The sequence below is a fragment of the Temnothorax longispinosus genome, chromosome 10, assembly GCF_030848805.1.
Source record: "Temnothorax longispinosus isolate EJ_2023e chromosome 10, Tlon_JGU_v1, whole genome shotgun sequence".
NCBI lineage: Eukaryota > Metazoa > Arthropoda > Insecta > Hymenoptera > Formicidae > Temnothorax > Temnothorax longispinosus.
In genome coordinates, this window is record NC_092367.1 from 11,852,968 (window position 1) to 11,875,160 (window position 22,193).

At 32.4% G+C, this 22,193-nt stretch overlaps 1 protein-coding gene across 4 annotated transcripts in view; it reads right to left on the reverse strand.

Annotated features, from left to right (window-relative positions):
• Ecr (ecdysone receptor) overlaps positions 1-22,193 on the reverse strand; it is a 185,360-nt gene that overhangs the window by 104,232 nt on the left and 58,935 nt on the right. For 3 of the 4 annotated variants that reach the window (XM_071791165.1, XM_071791166.1, XM_071791167.1), the window contains one exon: positions 12,848-14,012. In XM_071791165.1, coding sequence (XP_071647266.1) covers positions 12,848-13,304 — 457 coding nt within the window. In that variant the 5' untranslated portion in view covers positions 13,305-14,012. Of the gene's footprint in view, positions 1-12,847; positions 14,013-22,193 lie in introns of those variants that run through there. The other variant, XM_071791171.1, reaches the window with a different exon arrangement.

The window sequence follows — 22,193 nt, forward strand, 5'->3', positions numbered from 1 at the left end:
AAAGAAAGAAAATGTTTGAACCAATTTAAACAAATAATTTTTAAAAGCACTACATGAAAAATAAGAATTTTAACCTAAAAAAGAATTATACAGATTTATAATTGAAAATTGAATAATATATGTGGGTGAGCACGCCCCTGACTGACGACCCTGAGTGAGAACACTGGGATTGGAGAAACTCTGCTGAGCGGCCCTAGTTATAAAAATCGATGTTGAATTTTAATTACGCAAAAATGATACTGGAGCCAAACTCTCTCGCCGCGCAAATAAATATTTATTTAAGTCAAAATATTTAATATTTCAATGTAATGTATTTATTTCATCAAAAAATATTTTTTTATCAGTGTATCTATTCTACTTTCGATACTTATAGATTCTAGTTCAGTTCTCTTTCTGACGTCGCACGTTTGACCACGTGTAATCGTTGTAATCATAATCGATATAGTAATCTGAATAAAACAAACTCTGATTTATCACCCACCAAAATTTACTAAATCATAATATTTTTATTTCTTTCATTAAAGAAAATATATTTTTATATTTTTTATTATTACAGATTTTTATAATTATTTGTCTACATTAAAAATATATTTATTTTATATGCAAGTAATTAATTTACTTACTTGAAAAAATAATTTAATATATTCAGATAAGTCATTATTTTATTTGAAATAACTTATTCTTTCCATTAAGTTTTGATTTATTTATTTTAATATAATTGCATGTTTAGTAAAAATCAAATATTTATTTAATTTAAGATATTAATATTTAAAAAGGCAATCTTTTTCATGTTAGAAAATAAATTGCTGTTTTTAAGAAAATATTATTTAAATTAAAAATTTTATTTGAAGAAAATTAATTACTAAAATCATAATACTTTTATTTCTTTTATTGAAGAAAATATATTTTTATATTTTTTATTATTACAGATTTTTATAATTATTTATCTGCATTAAAAATATATTTATTTCACGTGCAAGTAATTTATTTACTTATTTGAAAAAAATAATTAAATATATTCTGATAAGTCATTAATTTATTTGAAATAACTTATTCTTTTCATTAAGCTTTTATTTATTTATTTTAATATAATTGCATGTTTAGTAAAGCAAAGTATCTAATTTTTTTAAATAAAGAAATTTAGTTCGTAAATTTAATAAAATATTTATTTAACTTGTTTTATTAATATTAAAAAAGGCAATGCTTTTCATGTTAAAAAACAAATTGCTGTTTTTGAGAAAATAATATTTAAATAAAAAATTTGTATACTTAAAAACAAAAAAATTAAATGTTAAACAAATATTTCCAATATTTAAATAAATATTTGCAAGTATAAAATAAATTCTTCATAAAGTTACAAAATATTTCTTTAAATCAAGGAAATAATACTAAAATAAATATGTTTACTTAATATAAACAAATTTGTTTTTCAGTGTAGTAAAATCTGTTCACTTTTGTATTTTTTACCTCGTTTCAAGATACACAATTGACCCCCAGTAGGTGGAAGGTATTAATGACGCGGAGTGTAACATATGTTACGATTATATTCCATTGGTTAGAGTACCTATAATAAGAGTATGGACACATCTGCCATTAATAGAGAACTATAGCGAACAATCGAGAGAGATAGCTAGGATAGCCTTCCCACTTTCGTACTTTTCACTTGGATGTTATAACTTTGTCTCACTCCCACTAACGTTTTCTTTATAAATGTCGGATCAATAAAAAATCGACCAACACTTGTCCATACTCTTATTATAAGATCCTAGCTATAATAAGAGTCTGGCCATATATAAAGCGATTTTGTCCAAATCCTGCGAGAGAAAATGATATACATTCACCATCGCTTTCTCTTTCTCTCTTATATCTCTTTCTCTTTCTGTTTCTCTTGTTTTTGACAAGAAATGGTGAACCAATCAAAAGTTTCTACCGTATCGTATATATGACCAGACTCTTATTATAGAGTCTCTACCGTTGGCAATATTCTAACGCTATCTGTTTATCATGGCAAGAATAACAAAAATCCTAAGAAAACGATGAGAGATGGCGCACATTAAGTTTAGTTACAATATATACAAACTGGAACGAGCGCTGCTATAGAAATCCACGATAGGCGAGCGATATGAGAGAGAAGTCCCAAGTTCCTCTCTTCTCCTTGTCTAGCCCACAGCGTAGTCAAGAATGGGCAGAATGGAGTAGGGACAAGAACAGACCACTGCTCGAGACACCTTGATATGCTCTTTCTCATATCGCACAGACATATAGGAAGGTAAATATCAATTTCTAACAGCAGATTAACTTCAATTTCTGTTTAATTTACTTTTTATCTTTTTCTAGTTCTAAGAATTAGAAGAAATTGCATTGATAGAAATGAACATAAGACATCCTTTCATCGTCATCTGTAATGCAATGCGACTCAATTGTGCGCAGTCGAACTGAAGGATTCAAAAATGCTATGTTATGCTGTGCTTCTCCAACCTAATTTTTATAAAATATGAGAGTAAAATTATAAATTATATTTTCTCAAGCCAAAAAAGTTATTTTTAATTAAAAAATGTTTTTTTCTCCCCCTCCCCAAAAATTTCAAAATTTTTTACTTTACTCTAATACTTGATTTTTACTGTTATCATTAATTTTTGTTTCCAATAAATATTGTTTGTAAAAAATATGGCGTTAAATTTTATTTAAAATAGCTTTTTTGACAAAATACAGTTTTTTAAATTATTTTTTATAAAAAATTGTTTATGATATTTAGAGATAAATATTTTGAGATTGAAAGATTGATGGCATCATTATAACTATAAAAGTATTTTTTTTTTCAACAAATATTTTTTATTAAAGGAAGATAATACGTTGTCTAGTTATGTTATTAAAGTTGTTTTGTCACTAAAAAAAAATTAAAATAACAAAGATATTTTCCTAAGTTTTTTATTTCATCTCCTTTTTAGAAAAAGATAAAAAATAAAAAAGTTTTTTAATCAAGTTTGTAAAATAGGATAAAGTGCATATTTCGGAGATCACATCCTAATTCGGATCAGCAAAGAAATGCTTCTCTAGCCGACTGTATTTAATCATGTGTAAATATTTTTCACTAATTGTCTATAGCTATAAGGGATAGCTATAGACGATAGCGAAAAAAATCCACATATAATAAATACAGTCGGCTAGAGAGGCATTTCAAATTTTTTGATCCGAATTAGAATCTGATCCGAAATATGCACTTTACTCTAAAGCAGATAAGAGCCGTTGTTAAAGCGTCGTTGTTAAAGCGAGAGATACAATATAATAAATTATTTTTTACAACACCTCCACGGAAAGTCCAACTTTCCATGCCTGTAGAGAAAGTGGCCAATTTCACGCCAGGGGTTACTTTCCTCCCTAGGGAGGAAAATTGGTACCCCGTATAGCGGGCAGAAAGTAAAGTAACGGGCAATACAAAATCGAGGAAATAATCCGATCTTCCAATTTAAAAATTGTAATGTAAATATTAAATTCACTAACTAATAAGACTTTTTTTGTAAAAATTATATTAATTTCAATAAATAAAAAAATAATTACTATTTCAAAAATTACTTGCACTAAAACTACTAATTTGGAATTGTTTTTTCTTAATAATATCACTAAATAATGAGATAACTAATTATATCTATTTACATAATATCTCTAAATAAAATCCGAAATCAATATCAGATTTAGTGCAATAGGGGAGACCGGGGCTATGTGTCCACACTTTACGCTTTTTTAAAGTTTACTAAAAAACTAATAAAAATATTTGGCTAAAATTTTAATGGTATAACCTTTCAACCTTGCTATTAAAAAAAAACATAATTAGAATCGTTGATCTTTTACCATTTTAAAGAGGTAAATTTTTTAAGTAGGCAAGTCAAGCGTAGACAGATGCCCCATATGCGAGGCTATCTGTCCACATAATAAAAAACACATTATTTATATTAATTTTTATATTTATTTATAATATTATTTATTATTAATGTATAATATTGAAAAAACTGCCTACTCGTTGGAGTCAAAGCAGTAGTAGGCACTTCGTGTAGATTTTTTGACAGGATTTCCACGTGGAGCTGACTTTTCTTTATATACGGTGGCATCTGATTTTGAGTCCGTTGCAAAATTAATGTGATGAGTTTCTTTTGTCCCCTCAATTTTTTAATCTTTTTTTTTTTATTTGGGGCCTTTATCCTCGGCAGCGTTTGAAGTAAAAAATACTCAATAATTTAAGACAAACTCATATTTAACTTGACGTGTATTTTTAAAATGAAAATTTGGTGACGATTCTTGAATCACAGGATCAAGTATGTAGGCTTGTAGGTCACCTTTTTACAGTAGCGGGTGAGAGTCCGAACATTTATTCCAAAGTCTAACGCTGTTTTTGCGAAAAGATTCTCGCTCGATTTTTATACTTTTAATCACTTAAAGTATAATTTTATTGGATATGTCTACCTTATCCGTCTTAAGGAAAATCTTTCTTCTGTAGTTATGCACCATTTATAAAAGAAAAATTCGTCATTGAAGTATGGACACAGTACTACTATCTCAAGTTTTAAGAGACAGATGTCTCTACCATTGTAACAAGTAGTTGAAAAATTCCCTAAGATATTTAAATGTTGTTTGTTTTCTTACAATGCCTCTCTCGCAGATGCTATATGCGTTAAAAGGAAAGCGAAAACAATTATTCACATTTTTCGACGGTCGAAAAATTTGCTGTGCGACAGTAGTTTAACTCAAATTAAAGTACACTGTAAAAAAATTTTGTAAAATTACAGGTAATTTTGAGACCCACTATAATAGGTGTGAATTTCCACACATTTTTAATTTGTGTAATTGTAATACAAAATTACTTTTTCCTTCCGTACTGTAATTTTGTAAAATTACAACCATTATATTGTATAATTACAACTATTAGTGGGTCTCAAAATTACCCACTATAGTAGTTGTAATTTTACAAAATTTTTTTACAGTGTAAGCAGTTCATAATATTATCAATTAATATACAGTTATCAGCTGTGAGAAGCGTCAAATCTTAATTCCGCATTATCTAAAATTGGCAACATGTTAAAGACTGAAAAACGTGGTCGGGGCTATCTGTCCTATTTTTGATGGGGCAATGTGTCCACACTTCAATGACGAATTTTTCTTTTATAAATGGTGCATAACTACAAAGAAAGATTTTCCTTAAGACGGATAAGGTAGACATATCTAATAAAATTATATTTAGAGAGATTAAAAGAATCAAAATTGAGCGAGAATCTTTTCGTAAAAACAGCGTTAGACTTTGAAATAAATGTTCGGGCTCTCACTCGCTACTGTAAAAAAGTGACCTACGAGCAACTACTTGATCCTGCGATTCAAGAATCGTCACCAAATTTTTATTTTAAAAATACACGTCAGGTTAAATATATGACTTTGTCTTAAATTATTGAGTTTTCTATTTCAAACGCTGCCAAGGATAAAGTAAAGGTTCTAAATAAAAAAAAAGATTAAAGAATTGAGAGGACAAAAGAAACTCATCACATTAATTTTGCAACAGACTCCAAATCAGTTTGACGCCACCGTATATAAAGAAAAGTCAGCTCTACGCAGGAAACTTGTCAAAAAATCTACACAATGTGCCTACTACTTCTCTGACTCCAACGACTAGGCAATTTTTTCAATATTATATATTAATAATAAATCTCTACTATTATATAAAGGGGAAAAGTTTGTACTGTTGTTCGGAGTAATCTTAGAAACTATTGGACCGATTTTGAAAGTATTGTATATGAAGTAGGGGTAGAATTTCCCGGGGAGTGCTATAGGGTGTATAGTTTTTCGTTACCGATCTTATGGAAACCGGTTTTTCTAATTTCTTCAATTTTTCGGGAAATAATTGATGGAATCTCAAAGAATTATATATAAAACAGGGGTAGAATTGGTAAATGTTTACAATTAGGGCCTGACCTCCGATAACCTTGACCTTGACATATGTTGTCAAGGTCACCCTCCTGAGTGATCTTCAGAAGGTTTTAGTCGGGAGTCGCTTTTTATTAAAAAGTTATTAACAAAAAGTTTGGCGACCTCACCGATTTCAATGACCTTGATATATGTTGTCAAGGCCATGACCCCGAGTGACCTTCAGAAGGTTTTAGCCGTCGCTCGTTATTCGTTAAAAAGTTATTAACAAAAAAAGTTTGGAAAATACGTAGTTTAGATGACGCGCTTTACAAGTATTTAACTGTTTAAAGCGCGTCACTAATCTACATAGGTTAGATGACGCGCTTTAACAGTATTTAATTGTTTAAAGCGCGTCAACTAACCCATGCGTAAACCATTTCGGGGCTACCGCACCTCCCCCGAAAGCAGGGGGGGGTGTGGGTGAACCTCGGTTCGCGTAAAAAGTGTATGCGTGAATTATTTCGGGACTACCGACCTCCCCCGTAAGCAGGGGGGGTGTGGGTGAACCTCGGTTCGCGTGGAAAGTGTATGCGTGAACTTTTCATGAGTGGAAAGTTAATATGCAAGATGCCACATGGGTTAGATGACGCACTTTAAAAGTATTCAACTGTTTAAAGCGCGTCATCTAACCCATGTAAGTATTCTTTGCTTTAACAAAAAGACTTCAATTTATCAACAATTTACTGCTTTAAATGTTGTTTTGGTAAAGCAGCGACTTTCTCGCAAAATAGAGTATTCTCTGCTTTAAAGAAAAACGTAATATTAGTCGTTTATGCCTCTCAGTACTTAAAATAACTGCTATATTTTCAAAACTTTTTTTGTTTATAACTTTTTAATAAGAAGCGACCCCCGACTAAAACCTTCTGAAGGTCACTCAGGAGAGTGACCTTGACAACATATGCCAAGGTCAAGGTCATCGGAGGTCAGGCCCTAATTGTAAACATTTACCGTAGAATTTTCCGGGGAGTGATATGAAGTGTATAATTTTTCGTTACCGATCTTTTTTGGAACCGGTATCCGAAATTTTTCCAACTTTTCGGGAAATAATTGACCAAATCTTAATAATTGTATATAAAACAGGGGTAGAATTTCCTAATAAAGAGGTTACCAATTTCTGTCTAAAAAAAATCTACGTAATTGTTCTGATTTCTGCAAATTTTGAGATTTTGAGCTAAATTTTTTTTTATGGATAGAATATTATTATATTGAATTTAGCGAGAATCGGTAAAAAAGTTGCCAATTTTTGCTTAAAAATTGTGTAAGTTATATATCGGGATTTAATCACGGATACTGATATTTCTAAATTTTATATTAATTATTGAGAATTGAGAATTGAGAATTGAGAATTGTTTACCCAGGCGTTTTTTCGGGAATTTTGAGATTGCTCGCTCGCGATGTACCCAGAACCTCGATTTTTCAATTAAAAAACCAAAGAATAAAATCGGTAATCGGTAAATCGGTAATCGGTAAGTGAAATATCGAGGTTCTGTATACATCGCGAACGAGCAATCTCAAAATTCCCGAAAACACGCCCGGGTAAACCAAGGGATGATGTCGCTGATCGGTAAGTGAAATATTGGAAAAGCGGAATTGACTCAATAGTGTGAAACTCGAGTAGAAAAAGACCGGTTACGACATGTTTAACCCCTTCATTGGCAGAGAGAATTCGACAAAAAGTGCCCAAAATGGCAGGAAAATTTTTTATCCTGAAAATTTGTACCCTGGGGTTTTTGAGGGCGCTGATTACGAATCTGAACTTAAAATTTGAAAATTCAAAATGGCGGATCCAATATGGCGGACAAAAATACAAAAAACGGCTTAATTTGGATAAATTTTGGTACTTATATGGGTTATTTAGGTTGCTGATTACGAATCTGAACTCAAAATTCAGAAATTCAAAATGGCGGATCTTATATGGCGGACAAAAATACAAAAAACGGCTTGATTTACCCTGCATAAAATGTCGGATTGAAAAGAATTAATTTAAATTCTGCTTTCTGATGCGAAGAAAGGGATTGAAAAGTATTGGTTTGCAAGAATTCACTTAGCTTAAAATATTCCTCGCATTCAATCGCAATCGATAACCTTCAAACAAATGCGAATTCTCGCATTAAAAAGGATTCACTTCTTTTGCTAATTGTTTTTGGATTCAGAGGCATACAAGATTTTCACGTTCTATTCCCAGTATCGCACTGAAAAGTATTGACCCGTGATCCAATCCGAAATTGTTGCAAAGCAGAATTCATGACAAAATCTCGTGAATGCGAAACAATATTTTTGAATAAGACGTTTTATGCAGGGTAGATAAATCTTGGTACTTATGGGTTATTTAAGTTGCTGATGACGAATCTGAACTCAAAATTTAGAAATTCAAAATAGCGGATCCAATATGGCGGACAAAAATACAAAAAACGGCTTGATTTGTCTGGTCAAATCTGTGAGTATCTGTGAGTATCTGTGCGTGTCCTGAGACTTTGAGACAAACAAACAGTTTTCGAAAATATATATGTTAGGTTAGATAATAATACTATGTTGTGAGTACCAAGCTTTATACATTTCTACCTATTTTTTGTATTTTGCTTTATGTTATTGGATTCGCCATTTTGAATTCCTTTATTTTAAGTTCAGCTTCGTAATCAGCGACCCCAAAAACACCCGAGTGGCAAATTTCATCTCAATCAAGTAATTTTTTGCATTTTTATCCGCCATTTTGGATCCGCCATTTTGAATTCAGATTCGTAATCAGCGACCCCAAAAACCCCCGAGTGGCAAATTTCATCCTAATCAAGTAATTTTTTGCATTTTTATCCGCCATTTTGGATCCGCCATTTTGAATTTGCAAATTTTGAATTCAGATTCGTAATCAGCGACCCCAAAAACTCCCGTATAAGACTTAGATGCCAAATCGGAGCAAGTTAAATAGGAAAAAAAAGGTTGACGCACTTTTGCGTCAATGCCACACACGGCACGGACAAATTTGACGCACTTTTGCGTCAATGCCAACGATGGGGTTAATTCACGAAAACATTTATGCGGTCCGATTTGAAATTAGAGGCATTTAGTTATAATTTAAATTACGAATATCAATTTCATCCGAGTGTAATAATTGGGAAAATGGATGTAATATGTGATCATTGTCAAGTAAAAAAGTTTAAAACTTAAGCACCTAGAATGTGTTATTCATGCAGGAAAGTTAAACTACCGTCTTTAAATCAACCGACACACTCCTTATGTTTGTCAATAAGGATATTGAAACACAAATGAAGTCGTTTCAAGAAAAACGACTCCCGGGCGAAGCCCGGGTAACCAGCTAGTAATATTATAAATAAGTATAAAAATTAATATAAATAATGTGTTTTTTATTATGTAGACAGATAGCCTCTCGAATGTGGACAGATAGTCCCGCATATGGGGCTATCTGTCTACGCTTGACTTGTCCACTTAAAAAATTCGCCTCTTTAAAATGTTAAAAGATCAACGATTCTAATTATGTTTTTTTTTTAATAGCAAGGTAGAAAAGTTATACCATTAAAATTTTAGCCAAATGTCTTTATTAATTTTTTTAGTAAACTTGAAAAAAGCGTAAGGTGTGGACTAGAGTGGCTCTTATTTACTCTTGGTAAATTTTTTTGGGGGATTTTTTTTTGCGCTACCCTCCAGTTTGGTTCCATTTTATGAAAAAAAAATCTGTGTCAAATTTCAGCTCAATCGGATAAAGGGAAAGGGTGCCCCCAGGATCTTGAAAATCGAAAAAATAATAAAATTACAGAAAAAATCAATTTTATTTGTTTATCTTGCGAAGTATTAATTATATGCAAAAAAGTGTTATACAAAAGTTGTAGATCTATTAAAAATGCACATATTATCATCTACCACTTTTTCTCGTGCGACTAACTATTTCCGAGAAAAATGTGAAAATCACTTCTTTTTACTACAAATCTTGACGCTGAGCGGCTGAGATAAAGTCTCTTTTTTATAACCTGGAAACTTTCGGCGATAATCACTTACAATCTGAAGCACATACTGTTTCTGTTGCTCATTTTTCGAAAATAATTTATTATAATCTTCCATAAGCTTGACCCCTCTCTCAGCCGAATCATTTACAACTCTCAATTTATTTACTAATTCCAGACCTTTTACAAAACTTTCATTTTTATGCCACGTCAACGGTTCTGTCTTAAGGAATTCATCATTCAAGTCAAATCTTTTGAAAAATCTTCTAGTTTCGATGGAAACAAATTGTTCAATTCCGTTGTTAATAATTTCTGGGATTTTATCGATTTGTACTTTTATTCGCTTCTTATTTTTGTTTGATGATTCTGTTTCGCGATTCAAAGAAATGACCATTTTTATTTTTGATTCAAATGATAAATTTGTATCAAAGAAAGCTAATACGACAACTTCAGGGCTCAAATACCATAAATGATTGATAGTTTTTGTAAAGCAACACGAGAGATACCACGATCAACAGCTTGATATTCAAAAAGTTTCGAAAGAACCCTGAAATCCAGATACGGTGCTTTGATTGCAGAAAGCGCACAAAACCATGCTTCGACATACATACTGACAAGAAAGATACAAATATCATAGATCGCATTTTCTTCTTGTAGTGATAATATAAATTCACCACGAAACAGAAAGATTTTCAAGCAATTGGGCCATCCATCATGCGAGGTGGATGGCCAAAGCGATTTATTGCTTGAAAATTTTTCTGTTTCGTGGTGAATTTATATTATCACTACAAGAAGAAAATGCGATCTGTGATATTTGTATCTTTCTTATCAGTGTGTATGTCAAAGCATGGTTTTGTGCGCCTTCTGCAATCAAAGCACCGTATCTGGATTTCAGGGTTCTTTCGAAACTTTTTGAATATCAAGCTGTTGATCGTGGTATCTCTCGTGTTGCTTTACAAAAACTAAGCAATCATTTATGGTATTTGAGCCCTGAAATTGTCGGATTAGCTTTCTTTGATACAAATTTATCATTTGAATCGAAAATAAAAATGGTCAATGCTTTGAATCGCGAAACAGAATCATCAAACAAAAATAAGAAGCGAATAAAAGTACAAATCGATAAAATCCCAGAAATTATTAACAACGGAATTGAACAATTTGTTTCCACCGAAACTAGAAGATTTTTCAAAAGATTTGACTTGAATGATGAATTCCTTAAGACAGAACCGTTGACGTGGCATAAAAATGAAAGTTTTGTAAAAGGTCTGGAATTAGTAAATAAATTGAGAGTTGTAAATGATTCGGCTGAGAGAGGGGTCAAGCTTATGGAAGATTATAATAAATTATTTACGAAAAATGAGCAACAGAAACAGTATGTGCTTCAGATTGTAAGTGATTATCGCCGAAAGTTTCCAGATTATAAAAAAGAGACTTTATCTCAGCCGCTCAGCGTCAAGATTTGTAATAAAAAGAAGTGATTTTTACATTTTTCTCGGAAATAGTTAGTCGTACGAGAAAAAGTGGTAGATGATAATATGTGCATTTTTAATAGATCTACAACTTTTGTATAACACTTTTTTGGATATAATTAATACTTCGCAAGATAAACAAATAAAATTGATTTTTTCTGTGATTTTATGATTTTTAAGGTTCTGGGGGCAGTGGGGGCACCCTTTCCCTTTATCCGATTAAGCTGAAATTTTACACAGATTATTTTTTCATAAAATGGAACCAAACTGAGAGGTAGCGCGAAGAAAATTCAAACCTTGAGAAATAAGAGCCACCCTAGTGTGGACACATAACCCTAGTCTCCTCTATATGTATAACAAATGTGTTTTTATTTTATATAGCTTAATTTACATATTGATTTTATTTATATTGATTCTACTTTTTAACTCTGTAAGCAAAAACATTACAATGCATTTAAAACTGAATTTGAATTAAGCTAATTTATGTTTGAGAAACATAATTTTATTGTTAATGTTGCTCTGGACGAAACTTATTTTTCCAATTTTCAATATAAGACAGTTAATTTTAAATATATAGGTATTAGACACAAACAAGTCTGAAATGTTATCATATATTTATGAATATACAAAGGTATGTTTAAATAAAACACATACACGCGCACGCATATTCACGTAAAAATTGGCCAATTGCAGACTATGATTACACGGCGGCCTGTTCGTGATTTGCGTGTCGATAGTGTTAGTGGTCGCGGCTTTAAGCGTAGTCTGAGATTGGCCAATTCTCTTGTTTCTCAAAAACTACTGTTCAGGATGAAAAATGGCAAATATCTTTTTGAAAACTTTCTTGTTGTGGTATTTTGATTCATAAATTTCGGGACACCCTATGTTATATTTAAAATCATAATCTCACCTCTGTTAAGTTATATATATAGCACACCCACCACAAAAATACATCTTAATACATATATACATATGTCAAGATAAAAAAGTGTAACATTTTCTTCAGATAAAAAAAGATAAAAAGTGTAACATTTACTTATTTGTAACATTTGTTATTATAATTATACGGCAGGAAAGATATATCTTAATTAATATATTAATCAGATTTCTCAGAAATCGAGGTCATTATCAGTTAGAAATCTATTGAGCTTGGCTATAGGTAAAAGTAACCATTTTCATCCTCTTAAAGCTTACTTTCTTTAAAAGTAAAAGATTCTTCTATAGATCGATATATTTTTAACTTTATTTAGAAGACAGTTATTCAAAATAAAATTTTTTAAGAAAACATTAATAGGAGTTTTAATTTTTAGAAGTATTTAAATGTTTAAAATTATAATTATGTAATAACGCAAATTTCACAATTTATAATTATGATTTATATTAAAAACATATTGTTTTCTTTAGATAAATAATTCTTAATGTATTGTATTCTTCCGAAAGTAATCCACAAATTTTGTCAAAATGATGATTACTTACCTATTTTACCGTTGGGGCTGTACGGATCGTAACTGCCGGTGCTCATAGGACTTGCATATCCATTATTGCTAACTTGTTGATGCGTGAGCGGACTGGAGTGGGCCATCGAAGGTTGCTGTTCTGACAACTGCTGCTGTGAAGTGGAGTAGACCACGTGCTGGCTCTGTAAAGAGTTCTGCGGTGATCCCGGACTGTTCGTCGCCAGCCAATCGTCCGACCTAGCTGTCTTATTGCTGTTAGCGATACCGCTGAAGAAATTATTTCCGGTGCCGATCGGTCCAGTGGCTACAGCGGTTACCGTCGCAGGCGACGTCGACGTCCCCGTCAGATGATCCGGTCTCTCGGCCTTAACCAATGTCAAGGATGCAGCGTTGGCGACGACAGAAGCAATGGCACCGACGCTCGTAGCAGCGGTGCCGCCGTTAGTGTCCATACTTGAATCACCACTGGTATCCATACCGGGAGTTATTGTCGTTGTCGCCGTCTTTGCAGTTGTCGTGGTTGACAGATTAATTGCTCCTCTTAACCTGGATGGGGCTGCCAGGACGACATCCCCCGTAATAACAACCTCCGACCCTTCATTGTATCGCGCTGCTACATTGCTACTTATTAAATTGGCAACTGTGACAGACCTCACTTCCGGTCCCGTGATATTAAATGTTTTCTTGTCGTCTTCGTTTCTAGACAATGCTTCTTCCTCTTGTTTTTACTGGAGCTTATTGCTTAAATATATATATATGTGTGTGTGTGTGTGTGTGTGTGTGTGTGTGTGTGTGTAAGTGTGTGTAAGTGTGTGTAATTGTGTAAGTGTGTAAGTGAGTAAGTGTGTGTAAGTATGTGTGTAAAGAGACCGAAAATTATGAATCTTTTTAGTTATTTTATCTATTTAGTTGTTTCGTAACGACAAAATACTTTCGATAAGTTTGTCAAGTTACAAGCACTCAATCCTTAATTTCTCCAATGATTAATAAATGCTCCAATGTATCGATCATTGGAATATCTTCAAATGAAAGAGTTGATAGTTCCAAATAATTGGATTATTCAAACTTAATCTTGAGATAAAATAATCACAGCCTCTAATACATTTTTTGACATGCACGTGTGTTAGCTAGTGTTTGTTATAGCTTCATAATTGAAGTTGTTGTCCACTGATGCCTCGAAAAATCTGCAACACGAAAAAAATTGATTCCTTAAATTTATATCATTACACGACACATTCAACAATTGTAATTAATATGGTCCTGTTCTGAAGTCTAAAAAGTCTGATTTTTTTATAAACAATTTGTATGTATATGTATTATGTATGTATTTGTATGTATATGATTTTAATAAACATAATTTTTATTATAGTTACACATTTTATTATGTTTAAAAGTTAATTATACACGATATGTATGTATATACGACTTATTATGAGCTATTATAAAGGTGACTTTAATTTTTGTACTGCATCCCTTAACAAACATCCAGAATTTTAACCCTGTAACCGTACATGCGGGTCGTTTACGTCCTTAACATGATGCGACTATGTGATATTTTCCAAAGGTTCAATAATTAAATTAACAATTGCAAAATCAATTTTATAATATTATTATTGTTTAAACTTATAGTTAAGATCTCAAGGAACACTTATAAATTTTTTCAGAACTTTTGATAAAGTTTAAGGTTTGTTTAATATGCCACTGTGCACTGATACAAACCCTTATACCGTTAGTGGGTGCTGAAAAAGAGTGTACGGTTGCAGGGCTCAATAAATTAACATAACATAACAATAAATACACGAAATATTGTATAATGTTTGTTATAATAAAAAAATCATAATATCAGAATTTATATGGGCTGGTGAGATGTTTAAGTGTATGAAGACAATTATAGATTATATATTTTATAATTATAAATTTAATTTATATATTTTTCTGCTATATGTATGCATGTATATGTACTTAAATACTTATACGTAAATAATGTAAATATATATATGCATATATGTATAGGATAACTGGGGGGAATATGCCACTCGTTATGTTTAACAAAGCTACAGCTAGGAGCGTTGTTGTAAATACTGTGAAATTGTTAAAAATATTATATCTGACGTTTTGCCCAAGTTTTACTTACTTCCTGTTAGTATTATAGTTTTTATGAGGTAAGTACAGTATGACAAGTATGACAACGTGCTTTTTAGAATTTTCTTAATGTTTTATATAAGATATTCTTCAAGCATTACACTATTTTTAACTCGATCAGTTTGTCGTTCTATTAATATTGGTTAGGATGAAAGTATTCAGTACGTCGCCGATTCGTTTTACTGTCAATCGTATAATACAGGCTCATTTTAATATAAAACTGCATCTTGGGAGAATATGCCACTATTATACTTAGATAGGGGTAAAATGCTAGTATTGTTTACAGCTTCCTAACCTAGTAGCAGGATACTGCTAGTAGGTTAGGAAGCTGTAAACAGTATAAATAAATATTTTGCCGTATAAATATTGAAAAAATGATTAAAAAATATTGAAAAATGTTGAATAAACATGTTTATTTCATGCGCTAAGAATATTATAGGCTACGTACTTAATATTTTGCAAAATTAAATTCCGAATAATTTAGACTACTTGTAGCACACAGTAGAGTACTATTGAAATGCAAAGAAAGTAATAAAAATATTCTTTTACGTGTTTTTAGACAAGAATGCCGTTCTAAAGTTAAATTACTATACATGTTTGTATATGTGGCATATATTATCCCATACTTTGTGGCATATTACCCGGTAATATGCCACTTTTGCAACACTTTTGTATTTCTTTCTTTTTAATAGTAAACAACCAAAATATTTCATTAAAACCATATATAAATAACAGATAAAAGAAAGAAAAAGAAGACCAGTATCCAAAGATACCTCAAAAAGAAAGAAAAATAGGAAAAAAATCATATATTTTTCTTAAGTATAGCATATTCCCCCGAGTTACCCTATTGTAAATTTTCTCATAAAATATGTTTTTAATTACTAAAGATTATATTCACAAAAGTAATTATATCAGATTACAATTTTTAGAAAAAATTAAAAGATCCAAATTAAGCAAAAAATTAACAATTAAAAGTTTATGTAACCTGGGCATAATTTGTTTTAGTGTTCTAAATTGAGTAACCTATGTTGCAACGATGCTATTAGTTCAGTCAAATAGAGAAAATTAGAGGGAAATAACTGATGAAGTTTTGAAACTTGGCTAAGATGTTATTCATTCAGGCGTACTATTATAAACATACTAAAAATTCCGAACTCAATCTGTTGCGCTCGAGCCTCCATCTTAGAAAAATGGTGCTGCAATTCAGTTTTTGCTTATATCTTGCTAACCATTAGCGATATCGAAATTATGTATATATAAAAAATAAGACTTATAAAATTCTCTACAAAAAAATTATACAGGGTATCCCATTTTAAAAAGTTGTAGATCTCGTCAAGACGTTTTAAAAACATTATAATAAAGCTTTTTTTTGTTAAGAATTTCCTGAGATATTTAAAATTTTGTTATAATAATTTTTGATATAAAATATAAACTATCTCGTAAAGTACTCACTTTTCGATGACTTTACCTTCATACCTTTATACGTAGAATAATGAAAAAAAACGATTGTAAAAAAAACAAAATCATTTTAAAAAATTCGATTGTATTTTCTAAACGCATTCAATTTTGCAAAATTGCAAATGTAAAAATTATTATTATTATTCGCTTCCTTTCATTATTCTACGTAGAAAATTATGAAGGTAAAGTCATCAAAAAGTGAATATTTTACGAGACAGTTCATATTTTATATTAAAAATATAACAAAATTTTAAATATCAGGAAATTCTTAATGAAAGAGAGCTTTATTATAGTGTTTTAAACGTCTCAACGAGATCTACAACTTTTATTTTAAAGAAAAAATCAAGTTTCAGTTAAGAAATTAGTCTCCTTTAACATTTCTTGAAAATGACTACATGTATGACATGACATTGTAATTATATGTCCCCCTTCAAACCAAACAACTTTTTCGTCTTTTTTCTAGAATCACAAATAAAAAAATTTGTGGGAGGTGATCGATTAAAATGGGATACCCTGTATATATTTTTTTCGTATTTATTTTTATTATTAAGGTAGTTCGCTCGTGACAATACCATCAAAAAGTTAATGACAGACAAATAATATATAGTATTTGGCTGGGATTGTCCGCGTTATTCATGTGTGTGTGTAAGAATCTCATATATATATATGTATATATACCGGGTGTCTTAGACCACCCGTATCACCGGATTTATTCGTAAACGCAACATTTTAGAGAAAAATGTTCCAGACCAAAGTTGTATGGTTTCAAGGGGTACATAAGATGGTGTCATTAGTTTCACCTTAAATAGTTGCTTGAAGGTCACGTAAAAGTCACCTTCAATTTTTTAAATAGAACCACCTACTTTTTATTGCATATTCTTGTAGCTTTTCTCGAGGGCTTTCCAAAACACTACAAGAAAGTATTTTTTTATTAAGAACTTTTGGACGTATAAGGCTTGAAAGTTCTAGTATTTTGACAAATGAATTTTGAATTTTCAAAAGACATAGTTGCTTTTAAGAAAAAGTATGCAGATGCGTGTTGCAAATTACATATTTTTTCTTAAAGGAACTATGCTTTTTTTATACCAATTGATTCGTCTCATTATTCTGTGCATAAAAGCATTAAGGTAACATTACCGAAAACTTGATGTTTTACAAGATATTTTGTATTTTATGTCAAAATACTAGAACTTTCAAGCCTTATAATTCCAAAAGTTCTTAATGAAAAAATACTTTCTTATAGTGTTTTGGAAAGCCCTCGAGATAAGCTACAAGAATATGCAATAAAAAGTAGGTGGTTCTATTAAAAAAATTAAAGGTGACCTTTACGTGACCTTCGAGCAACTATTTAAGTTGAAACTAATGACACCATCTTATGTACCCCTTGAAACCATACAACTTTAGTCTAAAACATTTTTCTCTAAAATGTTGCGTTTACGAATAAATCGGGTAATACGGGTGGTCTGAGACACCCGGTATATATAGATATATCTATATATATATATATACTAGCTGGTTACCCGGGCTTCGCCCCGGAGGACATATGTAATAAGACACGCAAATAGTCTCTCTCTCTCTCTCTCTCTCTCTCTCTCTCTCCTCTCTCTCTCTCCATCTCTCTCGCTCTCTCACTCTCTCTCTCTCTCTCTCTCCTCGGTCTCTCTCTCCTCTCTCTCTCTCTCTCTCTCTCCTCTCTCTCTCTCTCTCTCTCTCTCTCTCTCTCTCTCGGGTCTGCTGTTGACGTTCTGAGCTCTGCACTCTGCTCTGGATGCGGTCTCTCTTGGCGATTTCCTTCGTCTTTAGGGTGGCATCCCTCGGCGTGTCTCTCGGGTTGATGGGTCATTTGGTGGTTTATTATCTTTCCGTCCGGGGCGCTCCTTCGGTGGGTTCGGCGGTTGCTCCCGCCTCGGTTGGCGCGTTCAGTGGGTTTGGGCGGGCGTTTCTTTCGTTTTGGTCTTTTTTGATTGGGTGGATTCTTGTCTTTCTGCTCATTTTTTTGGGCGTTGGATTGGGCCTCTACAGAACTTCTTCTCACGTTTTGTCTTTTAATAATTGTATCTCTAAAGTAAATCTCTTGAACAATATATGCCTTATTATTTCTCTTTTCTCATACCATTTTGGATCTATACTTGATATCGGTTTATCTAATCACTATCTGAGTTTCCCTCTCTCTCTCCTCGTTCAGTGACTTCGATTTCATCGGAAAGTCCACATCTGGGGAGTTAAATGAAGTAAATCTCTCTCTCTCTCTCCCCCCGGGGGGGGATGAAAGCGATGAATAAAAATTATGAAGAGACTTGTAGTGTTCCAAAGCTACCGATGCAGGTCGAGGAGTTTATGTCGAGGATGCTCGGGGGGCGGGCCTAATATTCTAATTCCGCTGGGCGGGGGGGGGGGGGGGCACCTCTATTGAAGAGAGTCATCTGGTGATAGGAGATTGTTTGAAGGGAGGGGGGGGTGTGGGGCGGGAAAAAAAAGTCCCCACGGCTGGCTCGAAGATCTCTCTCTCTCGGGGGTGTGGCCTCTCCGCTCCCTCTCCCCTCTCAAGAAGCATTCAATCCATCATACAAATCCATACATCCTAATACAATTCTTTAAAAATTTCGATTAATTTGTTCCTCGAAATTCTTACAACTTCTGTACCTGAGGGTAAAAAGAAGGGGCTTTCCAAGATAACGATCACTAACGCAAAACTCGTTATATCTTGATAGCACTCCCAGTAAATTCAACCCCTACTTTATTTACAAACTTCCTTGATATTCGTTATTCCGTGCGACGCCGGGTTTTTGGTAAAACTCGTAATAAAACATATACACTTTATAGCACTCGTAACAAAAACCCGCTGGAAATTTCTACCCCACTTCTACACAGGTACGTACAAAAAATGGGAAACTTCTTAAACCTAAAAATTAGGCTATTTTCAACTGACTGTAAGTCAGCCAAAAATCAACGTAAAAAAATCAAAAAAAGCATTTTAGCTTGAAGTTTTCAACTTTAACGCACTATTCGGTAAATTTATAAAATTTTTTATTTCCTCCTGTTGTACCCCTTAAAAAAGAACACTTGTTTTTGTTCCTAAAATTACCTTATTGTGACTACTGAAACTCAATTAAAAAAACTTTTGTTTTTACAAAAAATTCCTTACCTCGTGTTAAATAACAATAAACTACATAAATATTTACCTACAAAATGCTTTTGTTTAAATTTTTCTATGATTTTTTTTACCGATTAAAACAACACTCCTTGAAGAAAAACCTGTATTTTTTAGGTGATGTGGGGAGACTGAGCGGGGGTAACCACGATGAAAAATCATCGGTAGAACACACAAAAAAAAAAGACCTTTTTAAGAAAGCTCCAAATTCGCTTTACGGTGTGTCGTGCGGTGATTTGTCGAAAACATTTGTTTGGGGTCTTTTTTTGTGTGGTTGGGCTAAAATTAAACGAATGGACACGATTGTTATTCGTTGAAAATGATCCCATTTTTACCCTCCCTCGTGGTATACAAAATTTTTTTTCACAACTCCAATACAAATACACCACAAACTGTACATTTCAGACCTACAAGAAATGTGGCTTTTTTTAAAAGGGGGGTGAAAAAACATATACACCCCCCCCTTCCTACGATTTTTTGACCGAGAAAAAAATTACACCTTAATAAGAAAAGCGAAAAACCGAGACTAGATAAATGTAAGTAGTAGAAAAATGACGTAAACTCGAATGAAAAACTCATGTTAGTACCAACAAAAAACCACAGCATGAGATGTTAAAAGCTCAAAATGTCAGCTTTTACGTTGGTATCGGTGAATATAAAAAATGTTTCTTTTTCTGTTTCCTTGTTTGGTGCGAAAATTAAAAATGTTGATTTATTGATTAGCAATTACCGGGTGTGTTTAATCACTCAGAGTTTGAGTAAAAAACACTTATTTATTTTACAAATTTAAACCAATACCACACCTGTCACATTTTACCCTACAAGCTTTTTTGAAAAATTTCCTACCTACCTACGCCATTTTTTTTACCGATGTTCACAATGTTGAAGTTACGCCTTTTATTTTTCATTTAAAAGCCATTTATCCGCCGACATTAGCAGTAAACCAATGTCCACCTTAGGTTGGTCTTTAAATACTGGTGCAGAAATAGACGAGACTGTCAGAGATCCTTATTACTCTGCTGTGACACACGCACACACCCACATACATCGGTGGCAATCTGACCGTGACAAACCCCACGTTGGTGCACATTGAGTTAAATGCGGTAATATGTCAGGGGCGTAACCTGTCCATTTATTCAGAAGAAAGTCAGTTTTAAGCTTCACAGTTCTGTGTAAATCGGTCCACAAAAATCGTAGAATATTTGTCCAAAGCCATTTTGGTGGAAAGTTAACAGTGTTGTGGTATTTGATTGTTTTGAAAAAAATTTTTATCAAACTGCAGAAGTTTAAAACGGTTTCATTTATAAGACTAAATCACAAGTCTTAAATTTTAGCACCAAAACAAGGAACAGAAAATTTTTTATAATCACCGATACCACGTTTAAAGCTGACCTTTTGAGGCTTAAAATCTTTTTTTTTGTTTGTTCTACGATGATATTTCATCGAGTTACGTCTTTTTTCTGAAAAATCCAGGTTTTGCTTGCAAAGTCGTGTAAATCGGTAAAACACATCATAGGAAAATTTAAAAACAGCATCTTGATAGGTAAAACTTAGTAGTTAATGATAACGTTTATCATGAATTTTTTTGAAAAAAACTTTTTTAATTGAGTTTCAAGTGTCCGAACATAAAGTTAATTTCAAGACAAACCAATGTGATTCTTTTTATACAGGCGTACCACAAGAAAATCAAAAAATTATGTACCCACAAAGTCCCCCCAAAGTTCGTTAAAGTTGACCGTTCAAGCTTCAAAATGCTTTTTTTAAATTTTTTTTTACGAAGCATTTTTCGCCCGCCTTAAACAGCAGTTATGAAACTAATAAGCATTAATTAGGTTTATGAAGTGTTCCCTATTTTTCTTTTGTACAGTGTAATATATTCTTTGACCATTTAATATCAATTAATTTCCCAGTTTTTCCAAAACAATTGAAGAACTTAACCAAGGAACCTTTCCACAGGTCTGAGACGAATACATCGGTAAACAGAAAAACTGTTATCACATGTGTGTTGGGCCTCTCCGTAACTGATTTTTAAGCCCTACTTTGTTATACAATTCTTTGCGAGATAAAAATCAATCATTTAATTCCATAACAGATTGACACCCACACCTATCTATAAGACCGTGGAACCGGCTTGCCAAAAGAAACGGTAACGAAATTATACCTTCTGCGAGTCACGTGATCGCCCGGAAAAGTTCTACCACCTGGTTTGATCGTGATACAATAGTCTGTTGACGATTTGTCGAGTGCTTATTTCCCAAAAAAATAGAAGATTAGAAAAGCAGGACTATTCCACAAAAAATCGTTGACAAACAAACGTATACACATAGTGCGCACTAACCCCGGCAAATTCAATCTAACAACCTACATACCCCTAATTTTCTAGACTGTTTGTGTGAAAATTAATTGAAAAAATATCGATAACGGCTTAACCGCTTCCAAATATATTATCGTAAAATAATAGAACATCATGTCTATTAGAATTTTCAATAGGTTCGGCCTGTCATATCGTCTGTCCCCCGCGGCAGAAATTGTGGACTTAACGTACAATGGCTTCGAAACAGCGTCAAAGATCTGGATTTTGTAAGAATTATTTCGTGAAGTCCTTTATCGTCCC